Below are 19,357 nucleotides of genomic sequence, written 5' to 3'. Positions count from 1 at the left end.
ACTCTTGAAAATAGTACATTATGGTAGTACTCTGGAAAATAGTACATTATAGTAGTACTCTTGAAAATAGTAAATTATTATAGTACTCTGGAAAATAGTACATTATGGTAGTACTCTTGAAAATAGTACATTATGGTAGTACTCTTGAAAATAGTACATTATGGTAGTACTCTTGAAAACAGTACATTATGGTAGTACTCTTGAAAATAGTACATCTTGGTAGTACTCTTGAAAATAGTACATCTTGGTAGTACTCTTGAAAATAGTACATCTTGGTAGTACCCTTGAAAATAGTACATCTTGATAGTACTCTTGAAAATAGTACATTATGGTAGTACTCTTGAAAATAGTACATCTTGGTAGTACCCTTGAAAATAGTACATCTTGATAGTACTCTTGAAAATAGTACATTATGGTAGTACTCTTGAAAACAGTACATTATGGTAGTACTCTTGAAAATAGTACATCTTGGTAGTACCCTTGAAAATAGTACATCTTGATAGTACTCTTGAAAATAGTACATTATGGTAGTACTCTTGAAAATAGTACATCTTGGTAGTACCCTTGAAAATAGTACATCTTGATAGTACTCTTGAAAATAGTACATTATGGTAGTACTCTTGAAAACAGTACATTATAGTAGTACTCTTGAAAATAGTACATTATGGTAGTACTCTGGAAAATAGTACATTATAGTAGTACTCTTGAAAATAGTAAATTATTATAGTACTCTGGAAAATAGTACATTATGGTAGTACTCTTGAAAATAGTACATTATGGTAGTACTCTTGAAAATAGTACATTATGGTAGTACTCTTGAAAACAGTACATTATGGTAGTACTCTTGAAAATAGTACATCTTGGTAGTACTCTTGAAAATAGTACATCTTGGTAGTACTCTTGAAAATAGTACATCTTGGTAGTACCCTTGAAAATAGTACATCTTGATAGTACTCTTGAAAATAGTACATTATGGTAATACTCTTGAAAATAGTACATCTTGGTAGTACCCTTGAAAATAGTACATCTTGATAGTACTCTTGAAAATAGTACATTATGGTAGTACTCTGGAAAATAGTACATTATGGTAGTACTCTGGAAAATAGTACATTATGGTAGTACTCTGGAAAATAGTACATTATGGTAGTACTCTGGAAAATAGTACATTATGGTAGTACTCTGGAAAATAGTACATTATGGTAGTACTCTGGAAAATAGTACATTATGGTAGTACTCTGGAAAATAGTACATTATGGTAGTACTCTGGAAAATAGTACATTATGGTAGTACTCTGGAAAATAGTACATTATGGTAGTACTCTGGAAAATAGTACATTATGGTAGTACTCTGGAAAATAGTACATTATGGTAGTACTCTGGAAAATAGTACATTATGGTAGTACTCTGGAAAATAGTACATTATGGTAGTACTCTGGAAAATAGTACATTATGGTAGTACTCTTGAAAATAGTACATTATGGTAGTACTCTTGAAAATAGTACATTATGGTAGTACTCTGGAAAATAGTACATTATGGTAGTACTCTGGAAAATAGTACATTATGGTAGTACTCTGGAAAATAGTACATTATGGTAGTACTCTGGAAAATAGTACATTATGGTAGTACTCTGGAAAATAGTACATTATGGTAGTACTCTGGAAAATAGTACATTATGGTAGTACTCTGGAAAATAGTACATTATGGTAGTACTCTGGAAAATAGTACATTATGGTAGTACTCTGGAAAATAGTACATTATGGTAGTACTCTTGAAAATAGTACATTATGGTAGTACTCTTGAAAATAGTACATTATGGTAGTACTCTGGAAAATAGTACATTATGGTAGTACTCTGGAAAATAGTACATTATGGTAGTACTCTGGAAAATAGTACATTATGGTAGTACTCTGGAAAATAGTACATTATGGTAGTACTCTGGAAAATAGTACATTATGGTAGTACTCTGGAAAATAGTACATTATGTTAGTACTCTGGAAAATAGTACATTATGGTAGTACTCTGGAAAATAGTACATTATGGTAGTACTCTGGAAAATATTACATTCATCATACAAATCAGCATTTTAGATAATTTATTGATTCTAAACAAGCAGTAAAGAATTTTTTATTTGCTATCTCAGATACCTCACCTGTCGAGGTTATACACACTCGTAGGAGTGTATTTCTCAGTGTATATAGTTGGGAAGGTGTGTATCCCCGTTGTATCTACAGTGAGAGGTGTGTATTTCTTAGTATATATACTTGGGAAGGTGTGTATCCCCGTTGTATCTACAGTGAGAGGTGTATATTTCTCAGTATATATACTTGGGAAGGTGTGTATCCCCGTTGTATCTACAGTGAGAGGTGTATATTTCTCAGTATATATACTTGGGAAGGTGTGTATCCCCGTTGTATCTACAGTGAGAGGTGTATATTTCTCAGTATATATACTTGGGAAGGTGTGTATCCCCGTTGTATCCACAGTGAGAGGTGTATATTTCTCAGTATATATACTTGGGAAGGTGTGTATCCCCGTTGTATCCACAGTGAGAGGTGTATATTTCTCAGTATATATACTTGGGAAGGTGTGTATCCCCGTTGTATCCACAGTGAGAGGTGTGTATTTCTTAGTATATATACTTGGGAAGGTGTGTATCCCCGTTGTATCTACAGTGAGAGGTGTATATTTCTCAGTATATATACTTGGGAAGGTGTGTATCCCCGTTGTATCCACAGTGAGAGGAGTGTATATCTCAACGTATATTCTCTGAGAGGTATGTATCTCTCAGTGCATATACACCAAGAGCTGTGAATCTATCAGAGTGAATATAAAATTTTTATGAAGTCGTAATGACATGATCGCAAGCAAACTACGGTACGGGTGGGGTTAGAACCCGTGGGAAGTGTCAGTCGTAATGGCAGTGACTGGCTCTATAACTAAGAGATGCTGTGACCGCTGGTCCAGTGACTGATCGTGACAGCAGCGACTTCTGACTTCTTGCTGCACTCCACTGATGTGTGCTGTTGTCTCCACCTAATCGCCTCCATACGTCTGACCAAGGTCCTGGAGCTCTCTTGCATTATGTGACTGATGTCGGTGGGGGTGGGGGGGGTGTATGTACATACTCTGCATCCCTTGTACATATATACTATCGCCCAGCTGGGGTGAGTCAGCAGTCACAGCTACCGTGGTCCAGCAATGTATCAGTGGTTAGATTTTGTCGCCTAAGTGGCTAGTATATTGTGCATCTCGCAACCAGCCTGTGGACGGTAGTGCAATAACATATGATATATACCAAACAACTAATAACTAGGCTGCAAAAGGCTTAACGGTGGTACATGTAGATGCATATCTACAGTTCTCTTATCTGTTGCAAGCAAATTTATATATATATATATATATATATATATATATATATATATATATATATATATATATATATATATATATATATATATATATATATATATATATATATATATATATATATATATATATATATATATATATATATATATATATATATATATATATATATATATATATATATATATATATATATATATATATATATATATATATATATATATATATATATATATATATATATATATATATTCAACAAGTCGGCCGTCTCCCACCGAGAGCTAAGTGCGAGGAATATATGTTCTCTGGTTTTCCTGGAGAGGCTGTAAGTATATATATATATATATATATATATATATATATTTATATATATATATATATATATATATATATATATATATATATATATATATATATTTTATATATATATATATATATATATATATATATATGTGTGTGTGTGTATATAATAAATACAGGCGAGCGCTAAGTGCGAGGAATATATGTTCTCTAGTTTTCCTGGAGAGGCAGTGAGTAGTTCCCTGGATCACGCACGGCAGTACTATACGCGTCTCTCTGGCCTCAACGTACATGTCAACACTCCTAGAAGAGCGTTTGGAAGTTTAACCGAGATCTGTGAGTGATATTCAACAGATAGATGCAAAATGTTGAAAGTGGTAAATACATAAGAAAGCAGGAACACTTTAGCATGCCTCCTGGCCCATGCTTGACAGGTCACTGTCAATAAGAGAGTAACATTAGCGCATCTATTGACGTGTGGTTTAAACAAGGCGCTTGAAGAAAGTAAATATTATCTCGCCTGTTAGCATTTACATTTCTTCTTACTCAATCTGGCGTAGTTGTGTACTGGCCTAGATCCATAGGAAAGAAGCATCAAAATACTCCATAGCTCAAACTGGCAGCGTGTTACGGTACGAGGGATGCCGCTCGGGTGGCCACGTCTGCACTACGAGCTGAAGCCTAGACTAACGATGAATAAAACATTCGCACTGAAATGACACTTGTGTCATTTCAGTGGATTTTCCTGATCTCCAGCAAAGTTGCTGGAGATCAGGAAAATCAACAAAATTATTGTTATAATGGGCTTTAATATGAGGTATTTTGCTGCTCCCGTAATGATAATAATAATAATAATAATAATAATAATAATAATAATAATAATAATAATAATAATAATAATAATAATAATAATAATAATAACGTATTGTTGCTGCTCAGTAAATATAATTATTATTATTATTATTATTATTATTATTATTATTATTATTATTATTATTATTATTATTATTATTATTATTATTATTATTATTATTATTTACACGCACCGAACGAGATCAAATAATATATTGCCATTCTGGTAAGATAAAAGCAAGGGAAGGAGTATATTAATGCATTGCTCTTCACATTCCAGATCTGTTGTCTGGAAGCCTGGAGTTGGAGCAAGGTACTCGTGGAAACACGAGCTGCCACTCACTGATATCTATATACCTCAGGAGTACAGTTGTGGTCATGAAGAAGCGAAAAGCACTGCTGAAGACCGTGTTATGTGTTAGCGTAGGACTGCTGTTGGTGATCAGTAGTGAAGTAACACGTAACACTGTGACATGGTTAAGGTCAGCAGCTGAATTCGTCAATATTAATTTCCACGACTCGAGGTTTCAGAAAAGCGACTCAGGATGGACTGAGGGTGGGCGTGGGAGGTGGGCGGGCAGGGTGGGTGGGCGTGAATCGTGGGAGCCTCATCTGTGTCCTCACTACAAGGTGAAGGAAGAGCCAGAGTCTCAGGTGAAGCTCACCTGGGCTCCACCTACGGCAGACACCATCTTCTTCGCACAGACTTCCTGCAGCACCTTCCTCACAGCCAGAGAGGTACGGGGTCCTCCAATCTCATTAAATATTATCCCACAGGTCATGTGTGGTCCTCCAGTAGTAAGTGTATGAAACGCTGGAGGCTCGATTCTCCGTAAGGGACTTGACCCTCTGACCTCCCAGACGAGACTGGAGAGTGCAACGAGCCGGCTGTGGTGGGGGGTCTGTCCCCATGAGGTTATTCACCCTCAGTAAACATTATCTAACAGATTTTTTTTTGTCTTGTTTGTGAGATTGAGACTGTCTTGATGTGTTCTCTTTAATCATTCTTTCAACGAAGTTGCCTTGATGTAAGTGAAGAACTCCGAGGAATTTAAACTCTCCTCCTCTTCCTTGAGTCAAATCTGGTACCAATCATCCCATGGGAGCTCTTTGAAAAGGGTTTAGAGTTTCCACTTGTGTACAATCATTGTCTCGTCATTGTCTTCGAAGACGTAAAAATTCCCTGAGGATCTACGTCTATGATTAAATTAACATTATAGATTAAAACGCAAAATTTTGTGCAGCACTTTCTCATACTTAAATATTTCGTTGTCACCTCGAAATTTGTCATCTAAGAAGATTTAAGTAGCATAATTTAACAGTTTTTTAACCAAATATTGGCAAAAAAAGCATCTAATAACACAAAATATTTGAATATTTTGTATGATTAGACCCTTACATCTTTTGTAGTTTTTAATATATTACACCAGTGCCGTGTGCATTACACGTGTCACTGAAAATATACACGTGAGGCAGAGCAGGTAAATACCAGAAGAGAACCATGAGTCCAAAGTCAACATGATCACTGGTTTACCGCGTTACATTAATTAAACCGGGTTGCAGGACTTACATATAGTTCTGTGCACTTCAACCGAGTCTTTCTAAATGAGCATCTCCCACCACAGTCTTTTGTGCTTTTTAAGTCACACATAATCAATTCATTGCATGTTTCTGATGTCATAGTGAACCTGGATCACACGGGGAGCCAAAATTTGCTGCCCTTCTTTAGAATCCAGAATCATTCCTTAGGAGATGGAGTCTCCTGCAGAGTCACATCACTCGTAGTCCAGATCCCGGTCTAATGTGCTCAAAATTTGCCTCTGCGTAGGTGTAATATGTTTAATGGATTGGCTTATTGGGCAGATAATCTCTCCCCGCGCCTCGTTGTCATAGTCCTGATTGCTGGCATAGAGGACGACTGTATAGAGTAATAATTAACAACCTGGTCATGATGTTCTTATCCGTCTTAAGAGTTGCGATTTTATCGACTTATATGCTCCGGATCTCGGATGCTGTAGATCTGAACAATCACCAGGAGTTTTCTTGATTTTCTCAAGGATACAGGAAGCGCGTTCTACCAGCACTGCCTTACGAGAACTGTTGTACTGCTCCTTTCTCAGGGCTTCTGCTGTGTTGACTACATTAACCATAGAGTAATCCAGTATATTGCACATGTCCAAGATTAACAGCTCTTCAGTATCATCAAAAGACGGATTGTCAAAGATAATGATGATCTTAACCAGACTCAGAGCCTGTTGACTTACAGTCAACAGGCTCTGACATGAGAGACATGACTTCGTGGTGGTAGTGATGAGATTCATCTTGCTTAGTAGAGTATGTTCTCTCAAACTTACCAGTTGGTCTTGCTCATGGCCGGTTATCATTCCTTTCGTGAAGGAAGATGGATTCTCTGTGAGTCCAGCAGCACCTCTCAAACCCTTGACCACGTCTTTGTTTTACCCATGGACCAGATCTGTTGACATCTCTGAAAACTTATAATCTATTATCCCAGTTGTTTTGACCTAGGTTCTTTTTCCAATGTCATGCACATTAAGTGTATTTCATCTCGAACTTTTTGGGTGAAAAGTATGCACATATACTTTTTGATCATTAGAATATCTCAAAACTACCTAAGTCACTGGTTTCCAACATACACTTCATGTACAGTACTGGCTAAAATTAATGTGAAGAAAAAAACAGTGCTATTATCCAGTCTGTCTCCATGTTTCGAAAATTAAATGGCCCTAAGTAGCTTGACTATTTATATCAGTGACAGCCGGCTAAGAGCATTTCTGTGCAGGGAAATGTATGGGACAAATGTGAACTCTTTGTGGACACCAAAATACTTGTAGAAAAATCTTCTAATACATAATTACAAGATGTATATAGTTGTGTACACGACAGTGTATTAGCTACTTTAATGTACACAGAAAATATAATGACCCATAAACAAAGAGACTCTTTGGAATGTGTATAGTTGGATATGTGACAGTCTGGAAGACACCGTAAATGACTATGTATCTTCACGCCCATCCAGGCTTGTGCTGTGGAGAGCGCCGCCCACCACCACCCACAACTCCCAGTCCTTGTTCTTATGAGCGCCTGTGTCATCGACCACGCCCACCCACTCATGCAGGTAAGACAACACTCACTCAAGTGAGGTCACGATGACTCCTTAACCTGATTTCTTGATATTCATCATAATCATCTCTCACTGATAAATTAAACAATTTTCTTAGTTATGAGGAAATAAGAGAGACTAACTTCGCCTTATAGTGATGGTAATCAACTTAACAGGTGTTGACAGGTATGAGCAACGTGAGACTGGCTTGGCTGGATCTGGATCAGGTGTTTACTGAGGAACCTCTGAGGACCTGGCATCATGACCGTCTGTGGGTGATGAGTGAGGGTGAGTAGAGAGAGAGAGAGAGAGAGAGAGAGAGAGAGAGAGAGAGAGAGAGAGAGAGAGAGAGAGAGAGAGAGAGAGAGAGAGAGAGAGAGAGAGAGAGAAAGAGACTACATGTATGTGTTACTCGCGATTTCGTAATAACAATTATAAACAGCATACGTAGGAGGCAAATCCGAACTCATGGCAAGGCAGTTCGAAAACTAGCAGGTCAGTGTATTAACCTTTGTACAATGCTGGCCTAACTAGATGCATTTCTCTGCACACTAGGAAGGTTAGCATAAGCCCCACTGTGGCCACATATTCTGATTTTTACAGACGAATATCACATCAACATAGATGTGGTATGCTAATCGTCCTAGTGTATCCAGAAATACACAAGTTAGATGAAGCTGGTGAGGCTGGCATGGTACAGTGGTTAGCACACGGAAGTGCTTGTTATAGGACTGACTTGCCATGGGGTTCGAATCCCACCAGTTATGTAAGAGAGTGCATTGCAGGTCGCGCGTCAGCGGTGGTGAGCGACGCAGTGCGGGTGGAGTTACTACGTAGGTACGGTGGAACCTATTTGGACCTGGACCTGATCACTCTCCGCCCGCTGCCCTCCTCCAACAACTGGCTGGCCAGGGAACACATCAACCTCCTCAACGGTGCCGTGATGAGCTTCACTCCGCAACACCAGTTTCTACAGGTGAGACCATTCTTCTAACTCAATTTTTTTTTAAGTCGTGTTGAGAAATATTTAATTCACCTAACTTTGAAGATTTATCTCAGGTCACTTGAGTATCCGTGTAATAGTGGGGTACGGATGTAGTGATGGTTGTAGGAAAATACTGTAGACCAGGGCTACTCAATGGGCGTCCGGCGGTCTGAATCCGGACCCTGTGAGTGTTGTAGTTGGACCGCCGGCTTCAGGAGAAAGTTTAGTTAAATAACAGCTGTTACCAGGTTCAGGATCAGGTGGTACACAAGAGCGAGATTAATACATTATTCTTTCTGAATGGAATGCATACAATGAATGGAATACAGTATTCTAGTTAAATAAGTAATTAGTGATATTTTCTTCCATTCAGTGGTAATTCATATTGGTAATTATCACTTGTACAATTACGTTGACTTTTATGGCATTTTTGAAAAAAGAGTTTGGCCGCACATGTGCTGGGAAGTCTGGCCACTCTGGTGCAACTTTGAATTTCGTGAGAGGTTGTGTATTTACGTGTGTGTAAGGTATGATTTCGGGTTTTCTCATTTTCTTTTTAGCAAATTTGATTATAATTTTCTGTGTCCACATCTTTTATGAATAGCTACGTTGGTGGGGTATTTAGTATTGAATCATTGTGATCAAATTCTCCACATCAGTGTTTAATTGATGTGAATTTTCCTCATTCTGGTTGTTACTAAGTTATGTGGACTGGATTTAAAAATATGATTTATTTTAATAAATACAGATTAATTTCAGTAATAATACATTTCATAATACAGAGGACAACTGCTTAACTAAATTAGTCATATTTTTTTAAAGGAGACATGACAATGGTTCCTTTAAGGAAGAATGGATACAGTAGTTATGTTTACATTCTTGCCACAAGTAGTTTTAAGACTCTCTGCCTCATATGTAGTGAAACAATTGCCTTAGTCAACACCAGTAATATGAAACACCATTTTTTTTTTTTACATAATAAAACATTATGTAAAAAGTGTATCCGGACCTTTGCATACATTGTCACTTGTCGAAGTAGACCTTTGTTCATAGTAGTTGAGTAGCCCTGGTGTAGACTGTCGTTGAGACGCTGTTACTGAAGGAAGAACTCCGCCTGTCTGCCTCCGCGAGTCTCGTCAGATAACGTGGGAGGGAGAGCGGGCGCTCTCCCCTACCACCTAGGTGGGGAGGAGGAAGTCACGTGACGTCAGCATGACAAGGGAGTCTTTGCTATAATGGTTTTAGGGAATGTATATATTACACAAGTTTTACACTCTTAACATCTGCTTTCTTTTTCCTGAAAGTACAGCAAAATAAAACTGCAACTTTGAGTGTATGTTATTACATTTTGGAGCATAAGTATGCTCACCTAGACACCAGTGTTTATAGGTGAAGCTTAGTGATTTGGTTTTAAAACGTTTCAGCAAGTAAGAACTATATTAAGGTTAGTATCACTGTTGTTTTTACATTCCATCCACGAACTTCCATATTTCAATACCGTTTAACTTCGTCATCACTCTCATACTGATGTCACGTCACCTTCCTCAGGCTAACAGTGACCACAGTTATTATCCTGAATCTATTGTCACCTTAGTCGTTATTTCAAGATCTTCCACCTTTCTTGAAGCCTTCTTGTTACCATCATTGTTACCTTAATTCACCTATAATCTTCAGCACCTCGACACTCACCTATCTGTTACCATCATTAACACTCAGCATCTTAGTTGCTCCCTGTGCCCACATTCCTCTGACGACCTGGTCCACACGTAGTTGCATTGTCCACAGTCACCACAGTTTTGGATGATTATCTGATTATACTGAACAATTATCTGAATAAAGTTTACAGTTTTATTAGTTGTAAAAAAGGACTGGATTTCATTATGTTTTATACAATATCCTGTATATATTAGGAATTAATTATATTATTGATTGAACGTTTTATAAGCACATTACATATACGAGCAGTATTATATTTTATTGCTTTGAACACATATGTAATATACTTACTGATAAATTAGACACATGTGCAACTCTTGGGTATCTTTATTGAGGAAACGTTTCGCCACACAGTGGCTTCATCAGTCCATACAAAGGAGAATCTTGAAGAACAGGAGGAGAATGAGGTAATCAGTCCCTCAACCTTGAGTCGATGTGGTCAGTCCATCAATCTTGAATAGATGAAGCCACTGTGTGGCGAAACGTTTCCTCAATAAAGATACCCAAGAGTTGCATATGTGTCTAATTTATCAACATGTCGGTTCTCTGAATCATTCATCTACAAATATATTTACTGTTGACTGTGTTTATGGTTGTGTTGGCAGATGGTTGTTGCAGACATCCCTGCTGTGTATGATCCCTTTATGTGCTGCAGCATCGGTCCTGATCTCCTAACTCAGACCCTACACCGTCTTTGTCCTCACAACGTCACCATCCCAGCCTCCGTCAGTTCTGACCAGCTGGAGATCTGTGGCGACATCACTGTGTGGCCAAATAAATTATTTTACCCGATCCCTTACGGATACAAGCAGTACCAGTTAGAGAGCATCTTCACCGAAGGTGCAGGACTAGGTCAAACTTTCTTTAACAGTACCATGGCCATTTGCCTGCATCTCTGTCACTCTATTACCCACAAGTCAGCAAATGTTAGCCTTGCTGGTGACTCCATTTTAAAGGAAGCCGCTGTCAGGAATTGTCCTCGTGTAGTGAAGGCTCTCAAAAAACTTAATTTACATCTGTAGTGAATGGCATCGGTGATCCTTTACGATTAGTAGTGTAAGGGAAATATTAATATATATATATATATATATATATATATATATATATATATATATATATATATATATATATATATATATATATATATATATATAAAAGGCACAATACCGTGACTAGAACAATACACAAATAACCCGGACATAGGAGAGAAGCTTACGACGACGTTTCGATCCGACTTGAACCATTTACAAAGTCACAGGTTATTAGCTTCTTTCTTTCTCCTATGTGCAGGTTATCTGTGTATAGAAATATTTTTATATGGCAGCCCAGTACAACAAACGGAACATGTATATGGAGCAACGTGGCAAGTCAGAACTTACGGGGAGGTAACTTTTCAGCGCTACATTTCGTCACACACTTCATTCGACCATCAACACTCTCAAAACTTGGTCAAACTGCAACAGATTAAGTAATTTCAGCACATGCAACATTCCACGTAATCTCTGCAGAATATTAGATAAGAACAATAAAAACAGCAACATCATTATCTTTACATCTATCAAAGAGTTCAGTAGCCCAAAAATAAACACCAAAACGAAGAGAAAGATGGAATTTTCTCCATTCAGTATTATAGCTACCATAACATTTACCTGGGAGAAACATCACTGGACAAGGAAACACAAGTCAGGGAACACAACTACACACGTAAGAACATAGAACAATGTTACTGTGTTGCTGATCGTGTCATCTGCAACTATCTCATAAACTTGACACAAGCTAAAATATATCAACAATGAATGCGCCAAAAATTGCCTGGAATCCTCTGGAATCAGCGTTTTCAACACATCCTAATATCAAGGTAACTTCCAAATAGCTAAATCCTAAACACATCACCTTTGCAAACATTGTTAGGACGCAGACACATGACAATTTTCCGGTCACCTGTATCTCACTTTCTTGTATTTATCTCTGGTATACGAACTATTTTACATTTGTAATAATGTTGGTAGAATTACCGACAATATTTTAGGCAAAAGGACACAATTGCAACTAATGCGACATTTTATTGTGGGAACGTTTCGCTCTCCAACAGCCTGTCAAGTTGTTGCAAATAATACAGGGACACAGAGGGGTATATATAGGTACAGAGTGATATACAAAGCATAATATAATCGTTGTAGGAAGTAGTAGTAGTTGTTGTTATAGTACTTGTGGTAATAGTAGTGTTAGCAGTTGTATTACTACTAGTAGTAGTAATAGTATGATGGTGGGGTTTACTGTTTGAGGAGAATTCTTACTAATACTTCAGAGATGATGAACCTGTAGAAATACCGATTAATGATGATTCAAGTCTTTTACGTTTACGGAAACTAGGTTCTTTAATCACTAGGCGAGAGTCGTTGAATTTCATCAGGTGGTTGGTGGAATTCCGGTGTTGTATACGTTCATGTTCGTGTAGGTTTGCCAGGACGGGTCTTAGGCATCAATAATATCAAACATGAAAACTCTGTAAGTTACATTTGCTCTTTGACTTATTAACTCTGAGGGGACTGATAACCCATGAAAGCCAAATCACTGTTGCATATATCTAAGAGTCCTCTTCAGGTCTACTGCACCCAAGATGCAACCCACACCAGTCGACTATCGCATGGGTACCTGTTTACTCTTAAGTAACAGCAGATGTGAGACTTCAACCCGGGTCCGGGATGTGGGCACCACATCTACAACCTGAGCTACGAGTTACATACATAAAATTCCACCAACGTGTATAATAAAGCAATTAAATGTTTAGTGAAACAGTTGTACAAATATGTTAAGCTCTCTTCACAACCATGTGTCGTTATGCTTATAATAACCTTGTACAATACCGAAAAATAGAGGAGCAAGACGCATTGACAACAGTTGAACACCAGAGTCAGGGACTGACCACCTTCAACCTCTTTTTTCCAGGTTGATGGACTGATTACATCATCTCTCCTCACTGGCTCTGTTATCTCCTCTGTATTCGACTGAAGAAGCTTACTGTGTAGGCGAAACTCTTCAGAAATAAAAAATATCCAACTGTTGCAAATGTGTCTTACTCAACCATATGTAGTTATCTTTAATAAAAATAAAGTCTATTAAAGTTTTGTATATTTGTAGATATAGATAGTAAAGAAAACTAAGAAACTCTCTCTCTCTCTCTCTCTCTCTACACACACACACCTTTATATATATATATATATATATATATATATATATATATATATATATATATATATATATATATATATATATATATTATATATATATATATATATATATATATATATATATATATATATATATATATATATATATATATATATATATATATATATATATATATATATATATATATATATATATATATATCACCCTACATCCGAGATCTTGTTCTTCTGAAGAGGACCTCAGAGGACAATAGTTTGAATTTCCGCTCTATTTGTCATTCCATTTTTTGTCTCCACTCGGGTTCTCGTTTCCACTGAATAGTTAAGTACACTGAGTTACAAGCCTATCGACTACATGTGGTCACTAAGGTTGAACGTAGCCCTATCACTGCCAGTCAAGAATACTTTAATATTATGTTCATGTTTAACACTAAACCCATGTGGGTCATTCAGACCAATACGTTGTGGAGGCTCGATCCTCCGTTCGCTGAGCGCCAGACAGACGCGCTTCCTGTTTGTGCTCAGATGCTCTTTAATCTCTCTAATAGCGATTATAGTAAACTCTGAGCATATGTAAACTTCTCGGTGTATTTGACCTTATTTGAAAAGTTTCTTAGTTGGGTTTGTAGTAGTAGTACTACTACTACTACTAGTAGTAGTAGCAACACTAGTACTAGTAGCAGTAGTAGTAGTAGTACTAGTAATAGTACTAGTAGTAGTAGCAGTAGCAATACTAGTAGTAGTAGTACTAGTAGCAGTAGTAGTAGTAGGAGTAGTAGCAGCACTGACTCATTTGACCATAAACAGAAATACTAATCTCAATCTTAAAATAATGAATCCTGTGATACTCCAATACTGAAACTATGTACTGTGCCAAAACAAAAGCATTCACATTGCTAAACTCACAAACTAGTATTTAGTCACTTAGCCATAATACCAACTTACCTCATAATTTGTAATATTTTACAATTAAGAATTAAACTAAGTCTGCCCGAAATGCCTAGCCATGCTAAGCGTTCTAGTGGTACACTCTGTAATCACTATTTTACTACATGTAAACCACGCAATAACCAAATTTCTGTAAACTCAGCATTGTAATCCTTATAGAGAATAAACTTTGAATTTGAATTTGAATAGTAGTAGTAGTCTTCATTTTCTTCTTCGTCTTTTTCTTCTACAGTTAACCATGAAAATATTAATACTATATTTCACCCATGACAGAAAACAACAGTCAGCTCTTACAGGGGAGACAAAGCTTATTTTACACTCTCCACTACAAGCGTAAGAACTTAAAACTGGAGGAGGCTAAATGTATTGCACACTGGCAGGCTGGTATCTCTTTCACGACTGAGAAAGTAAATCAATCTTCTTAACATCTACTTACATACAGTAAAGACTTACTTCTCATTTTTTTTTTTTGGGGGGGGGGGAATTTTAATCCTTTATGAAGGTTTTATTTACACGGGATATATACACCAAGAAGTGTATTTCTTTCAGTGTATATCTGCCGAGAGTTTATTTTAAAATATTCTTGACTGGTAGTGACAAGGTTACGTGCAGCCTTAATAACCCTCGTGTAGTCGAAAGGCTTTAACCCCCTTAACTAGTCAGTCAACTTTATTCGGATTATTAATCCCTAAGGGATAACAGCCCAGGATAACCCAGTAATGCCAGTCAGCATGGCTTATTGCCCCTTCAGAAGATTCTAGGTCTTTTTAACAGGGTGCCATCCACAACAGCTGACTAACTCGGAGGTATCTGTTAACCGCTGGGTAACAGGAGCAGCAGGTGTTAGAAGGCATCCAGAAGTCCCGCCTCGTGTGGAGTTCGACTCCACGTTCCTCGGTAGCGAGCCGAGAGCATCAACCACGACGCTGCTGGGTACCCTTAATTCCTTTAGTTTCCCCTGTGAACGTGGGTTCGAGTTCTCCCATTATTGCTTTGCATGCTAAGTTTATTTAGGTACAGGTATATATAAATACAACCACACAACACATAGTAACATATTTGTAAATTACCTAGGATAACCCTGGACTCATTATTGATACGAAACGCTAAACCCGTTTCATGTAACAAGTAGAAGAAAAAAATATAATCAACGCGTGATTGCAAATATATATAAGATACCAGTGTTACAATAGGAACAAACACCTGAGCGTATTCATATGCTTACACACATGTGTGAAGATATGTGTAAGCACATAAAAGCGCTCAGGCTAGGTTAGGTAAGGTTCGTCAGGAAACAGGATAAGTGTTTCCTGACGCGGGTCTTAGATGATGACCCGCCGTTGGAGCTTCTGATCATCTGACCGAGGCCTTCCACTGGCTTACCGGTCCATAGTTATAACTATTTTTATTTTTAGTGCTCAGGTATTTTTCCTATTTTCACTGTGGTATTTTTATACAGCTCGATTTCCTGTCCACTCCATTGGAACAAGAGATCAGTTACTGTTTTTTCCTGGATGTAATTACTGCCGAGATGAAATTATTTTTAAAGCAGATTAGTAAGTTTATTCAGATACACATACACAAATACAGTTACTTAGGTTAAATATGATAAATAGCAACAATACCACCAGTCCGATGACATTCTTCTTGGCAAATATACAGGGTCTAAAGCCAGCAACAAACAACAAAATACCTTTCATCCGTGGACTGCTTGCAGAGGCAAAGGCAATGTTCGCGGCTTTCACTGAGACCCACATAAAGGATCACTTGGACAACGAAATATGGATCCCAGGTTACAACCTATACAGATGTGACAGAGTGAACAGGCAAAAGGAGGGGGGGGGGGGGGTTGGCCTGTACATTGCAGAGTCACTTGTTTGCACAGAACTGCTTAATGCCTCAAATGATGTAGTGGAAGTTTTAGCAGTAAAGGTCGAGAACCAAAACCTAGTCATTGTGGTAGTCTACAAGCCTCCGGATGCAACATCCCAGCAATTCCAGGAACAGCTGTTAAAAATTGACCACTGTCTGGAAAATCTTCTAGCTCCTGCACCCAACATCTTGCTCCTGGGGGATTTCAACTTAAGGCACCTAAAATGGAGGAATATAGCAAATAATACTGTTGCAGTAATAACACCAGGAGGCAGCTCTGATGAAAACTCACACTCACACGAGTTTTTAAATCTCTGCACAAAATTAAATTTAAACCAGCAAATAATAGAGCCTACTAGACTGGAGAATACACTAGACCTCATCTTCACTAACAATGATGATCTGATAAGAAATGTCACCATATCAAAAACAATATACTCAGATCACAACATAACTGAGGTTCAGACATGTATGCGTGGAGCCCCAGACCGACATAATGAGATTAGTCACGAGGGAGCATTCACCAAATTCAACTTCAATAACAAAAACATAAAGTGGGACCAAGTAAACCAAGTTCTAACCGATATAAGCTGGGAAGATATACTAAGCAACACAGACCCTAACTTATGCCTAGAACAGATTAACTTGGTGGCACTCGATGTATGCACAAGGCTTATTCCTCTAAGAAAAAGGAGGAGTAGATGTAAAATAGAAAGAGACAGGCGCTCCCTTTACAGGCGACGGAAAGGAATAACAGAGCGGCTAAAAGAGGTCAATATATCTGCAATGCGTAGGGAGACACTGGTCAGAGAAATAGCAAGCATCGAACTTAAGCTAAGGGAATCTTATAGGAGTCAGGAATCGTGAGAAGAACTAAAAGCCATAAATGAAATCGAAAGAAACCCAAAGTATTTCTTCTCCTATGCCAAATCAAAGTCGAGAACAACGTCCAGTATTGGGCCCCTACTTAAACAAGATGGGTCCTACACAGATGACAGCAAGGAAATGAGTGAGCTACTCAAGTCCCAATATGACTCAGTTTTTAGCAAGCCGCTAACCAGACTGAGAGTCGAAGATCAAAATGAATTTTTTATGAGAGAGCCACAGAATTTGGTTAACACAAGCCTATCCGATGTTATCCTGACGCCAAATGACTTCGAACAGGCGATAAATGACATGCCCATGCACTCTGCCCCAGTGCCAGACTCATGGAACTCCGTGTTCATCAAGAACTGCAAGAAGCCCCTATCACGAGCCTTTTCCATCCTATGGAGAGGAAGCATGGACACGGGGGTCGTCCCACAGTTACTAAAAACAACAGACATAGCCCCACTCCACAAAGGGGGCAGTAAAGCAACAGCAAAGAACTACAGACCGATAGCACTAACATCCCATATCATAAAAATCTTTGAAAGGGTCCTAAGAAGCAAGATCACCACCCATCTAGAAACCCATCAGTTACACAACCCAGGGCAACATGGGTTTAGAACAGGTCGCTCCTGTCTGTCTCAACTATTGGATCACTATGACAAGGTCCTAGATGCACTAGAAGACAAAAAGAATGCACATGTAATATATACAGACTTTGCAAAAGCCTTCGACAAGTGTGACCATGGCGTAATAGCGCACAAAATGCGTGCTAAAGGAATAACAGGAAAAATCGGTCGATGGATCTATAATTTCCTCACTAACAGAACACAAAGAGTAGTCGTCAACAGAGTAAAGTCCGAGGCAGCTACGGTGAAAAGCTCTGTTCCACAAGGCACAGTACTCGCTCCCATCTTGTTCCTCATCCTCATATCCGACATAGACAAGGATGTCAGCCACAGCACCGTGTCTTCCTTTGCAGATGACACCCGAATTTGCATGACAGTGTCTTCCATTGCAGACACTGCAAGGCTCCAGGCGGACATCAACCAAATCTTTCAGTGGGCTGCAGAAAACAATATGAAGTTCAACGATGAGAAATTTCAATTACTCAGATATGGTAAACACGAGGGAATTAAATCTTCATCAGAGTACAAAACAAATTCTGGCCACAAAATAGAGCGAAACACCAACGTCAAAGACCTGGGAGTGATCATGTCGGAGGATCTCACCTTCAAGGACCATAACATTGTATCAATCGCATCTGCTAGAAAAATGACAGGATGGATAATGAGAACCTTCAAAACTAGGGAGGCCAAGCCCATGATGACTCTTCAGGTCACTTGTTCTATCTAGGCTGGAATATTGCTGCACACTAACAGCACATTTCAAGGCAGGTGAAATTGCTGACCTAGAAAATGTACAGAGAACCTTCACGGCGCGCATAACGGAGATAAAACACCTCAATTACTGGGAGCGCTTGAGGTTCCTAAACCTGTATTCCCTGGAACGCAGGCGGGAGAGATACATGATTATATACCCCTGGAAAATCCTAGAGGGACTAGTACCGAACTTGCACACGAAAATCACTCACTACGAAAGCAAAAGACTTGGCAGACGATGCAGCATCCCCCCAATGAAAAGCAGGGGTGTCACTAGCACGTTAAGAGACCATACAATAAGTGTCAGGGGCCCGAGACTGTTCAACTGCCTCCCAGCATACATAAGGGGGATTACCAACAGACCCCTGGCAGTCTTCAAGCTGGCACTGGACAAGCACCTAAAGTCGGTTCCTGACCAGCCGGGCTGTGGCTCGTACGTTGGTTTGCGCGCAGCCAGCAGTAACAGCCTGGTTGATCAGGCTCTGATCCACCAGGAGGCCTGGTCACAGACCGGGCCGCGGGGGCGTTGACCCCCGGAACTCTCTCCAGGTAAACTCCAGGTAATATGTGAAGATTACCTCAGTTAACCCAAGAAGTCAGGCAAATTGACTAATTTCTATCGGGGTCCTTGACTTATTTCCACTGGGGTCCTTGACTTATTTCCACTGGGGTCCTTGACTTATTTCCACTGGGGTCCTTGACTTATTTCCACTGGGGTCCTTGACTTATTTCCACTGGGGTCCTTGACTTATTTCCA

General features: G+C 38.6%; 1 protein-coding gene across 1 annotated transcript; it reads left to right on the top strand.

Annotated features, from left to right (window-relative positions):
- Positions 1 to 7,612: 7,612 nt before the first annotated feature.
- Positions 7,613 to 11,380, top strand: LOC128684994 (lactosylceramide 4-alpha-galactosyltransferase-like). The gene is made up of 4 exons (XM_070085632.1): positions 7,613 to 7,654; positions 7,816 to 7,927; positions 8,425 to 8,615; positions 10,946 to 11,380. The coding sequence occupies exons 1-4, from the start codon at positions 7,613 to 7,615 to the stop codon at positions 11,360 to 11,362; spliced, it is 762 nt and encodes a 253-aa protein (XP_069941733.1). The 3' UTR covers positions 11,363 to 11,380.
- Positions 11,381 to 19,357: the final 7,977 nt, after the last annotated feature.

This window comes from Cherax quadricarinatus, chromosome 1, assembly GCF_038502225.1.
Source record: "Cherax quadricarinatus isolate ZL_2023a chromosome 1, ASM3850222v1, whole genome shotgun sequence".
Lineage (NCBI taxonomy): Eukaryota > Metazoa > Arthropoda > Malacostraca > Decapoda > Parastacidae > Cherax > Cherax quadricarinatus.
The sequence above is the reverse complement of the archived record's forward strand: the minus strand, read 5'-3'. Positions and strand labels throughout refer to the sequence as shown.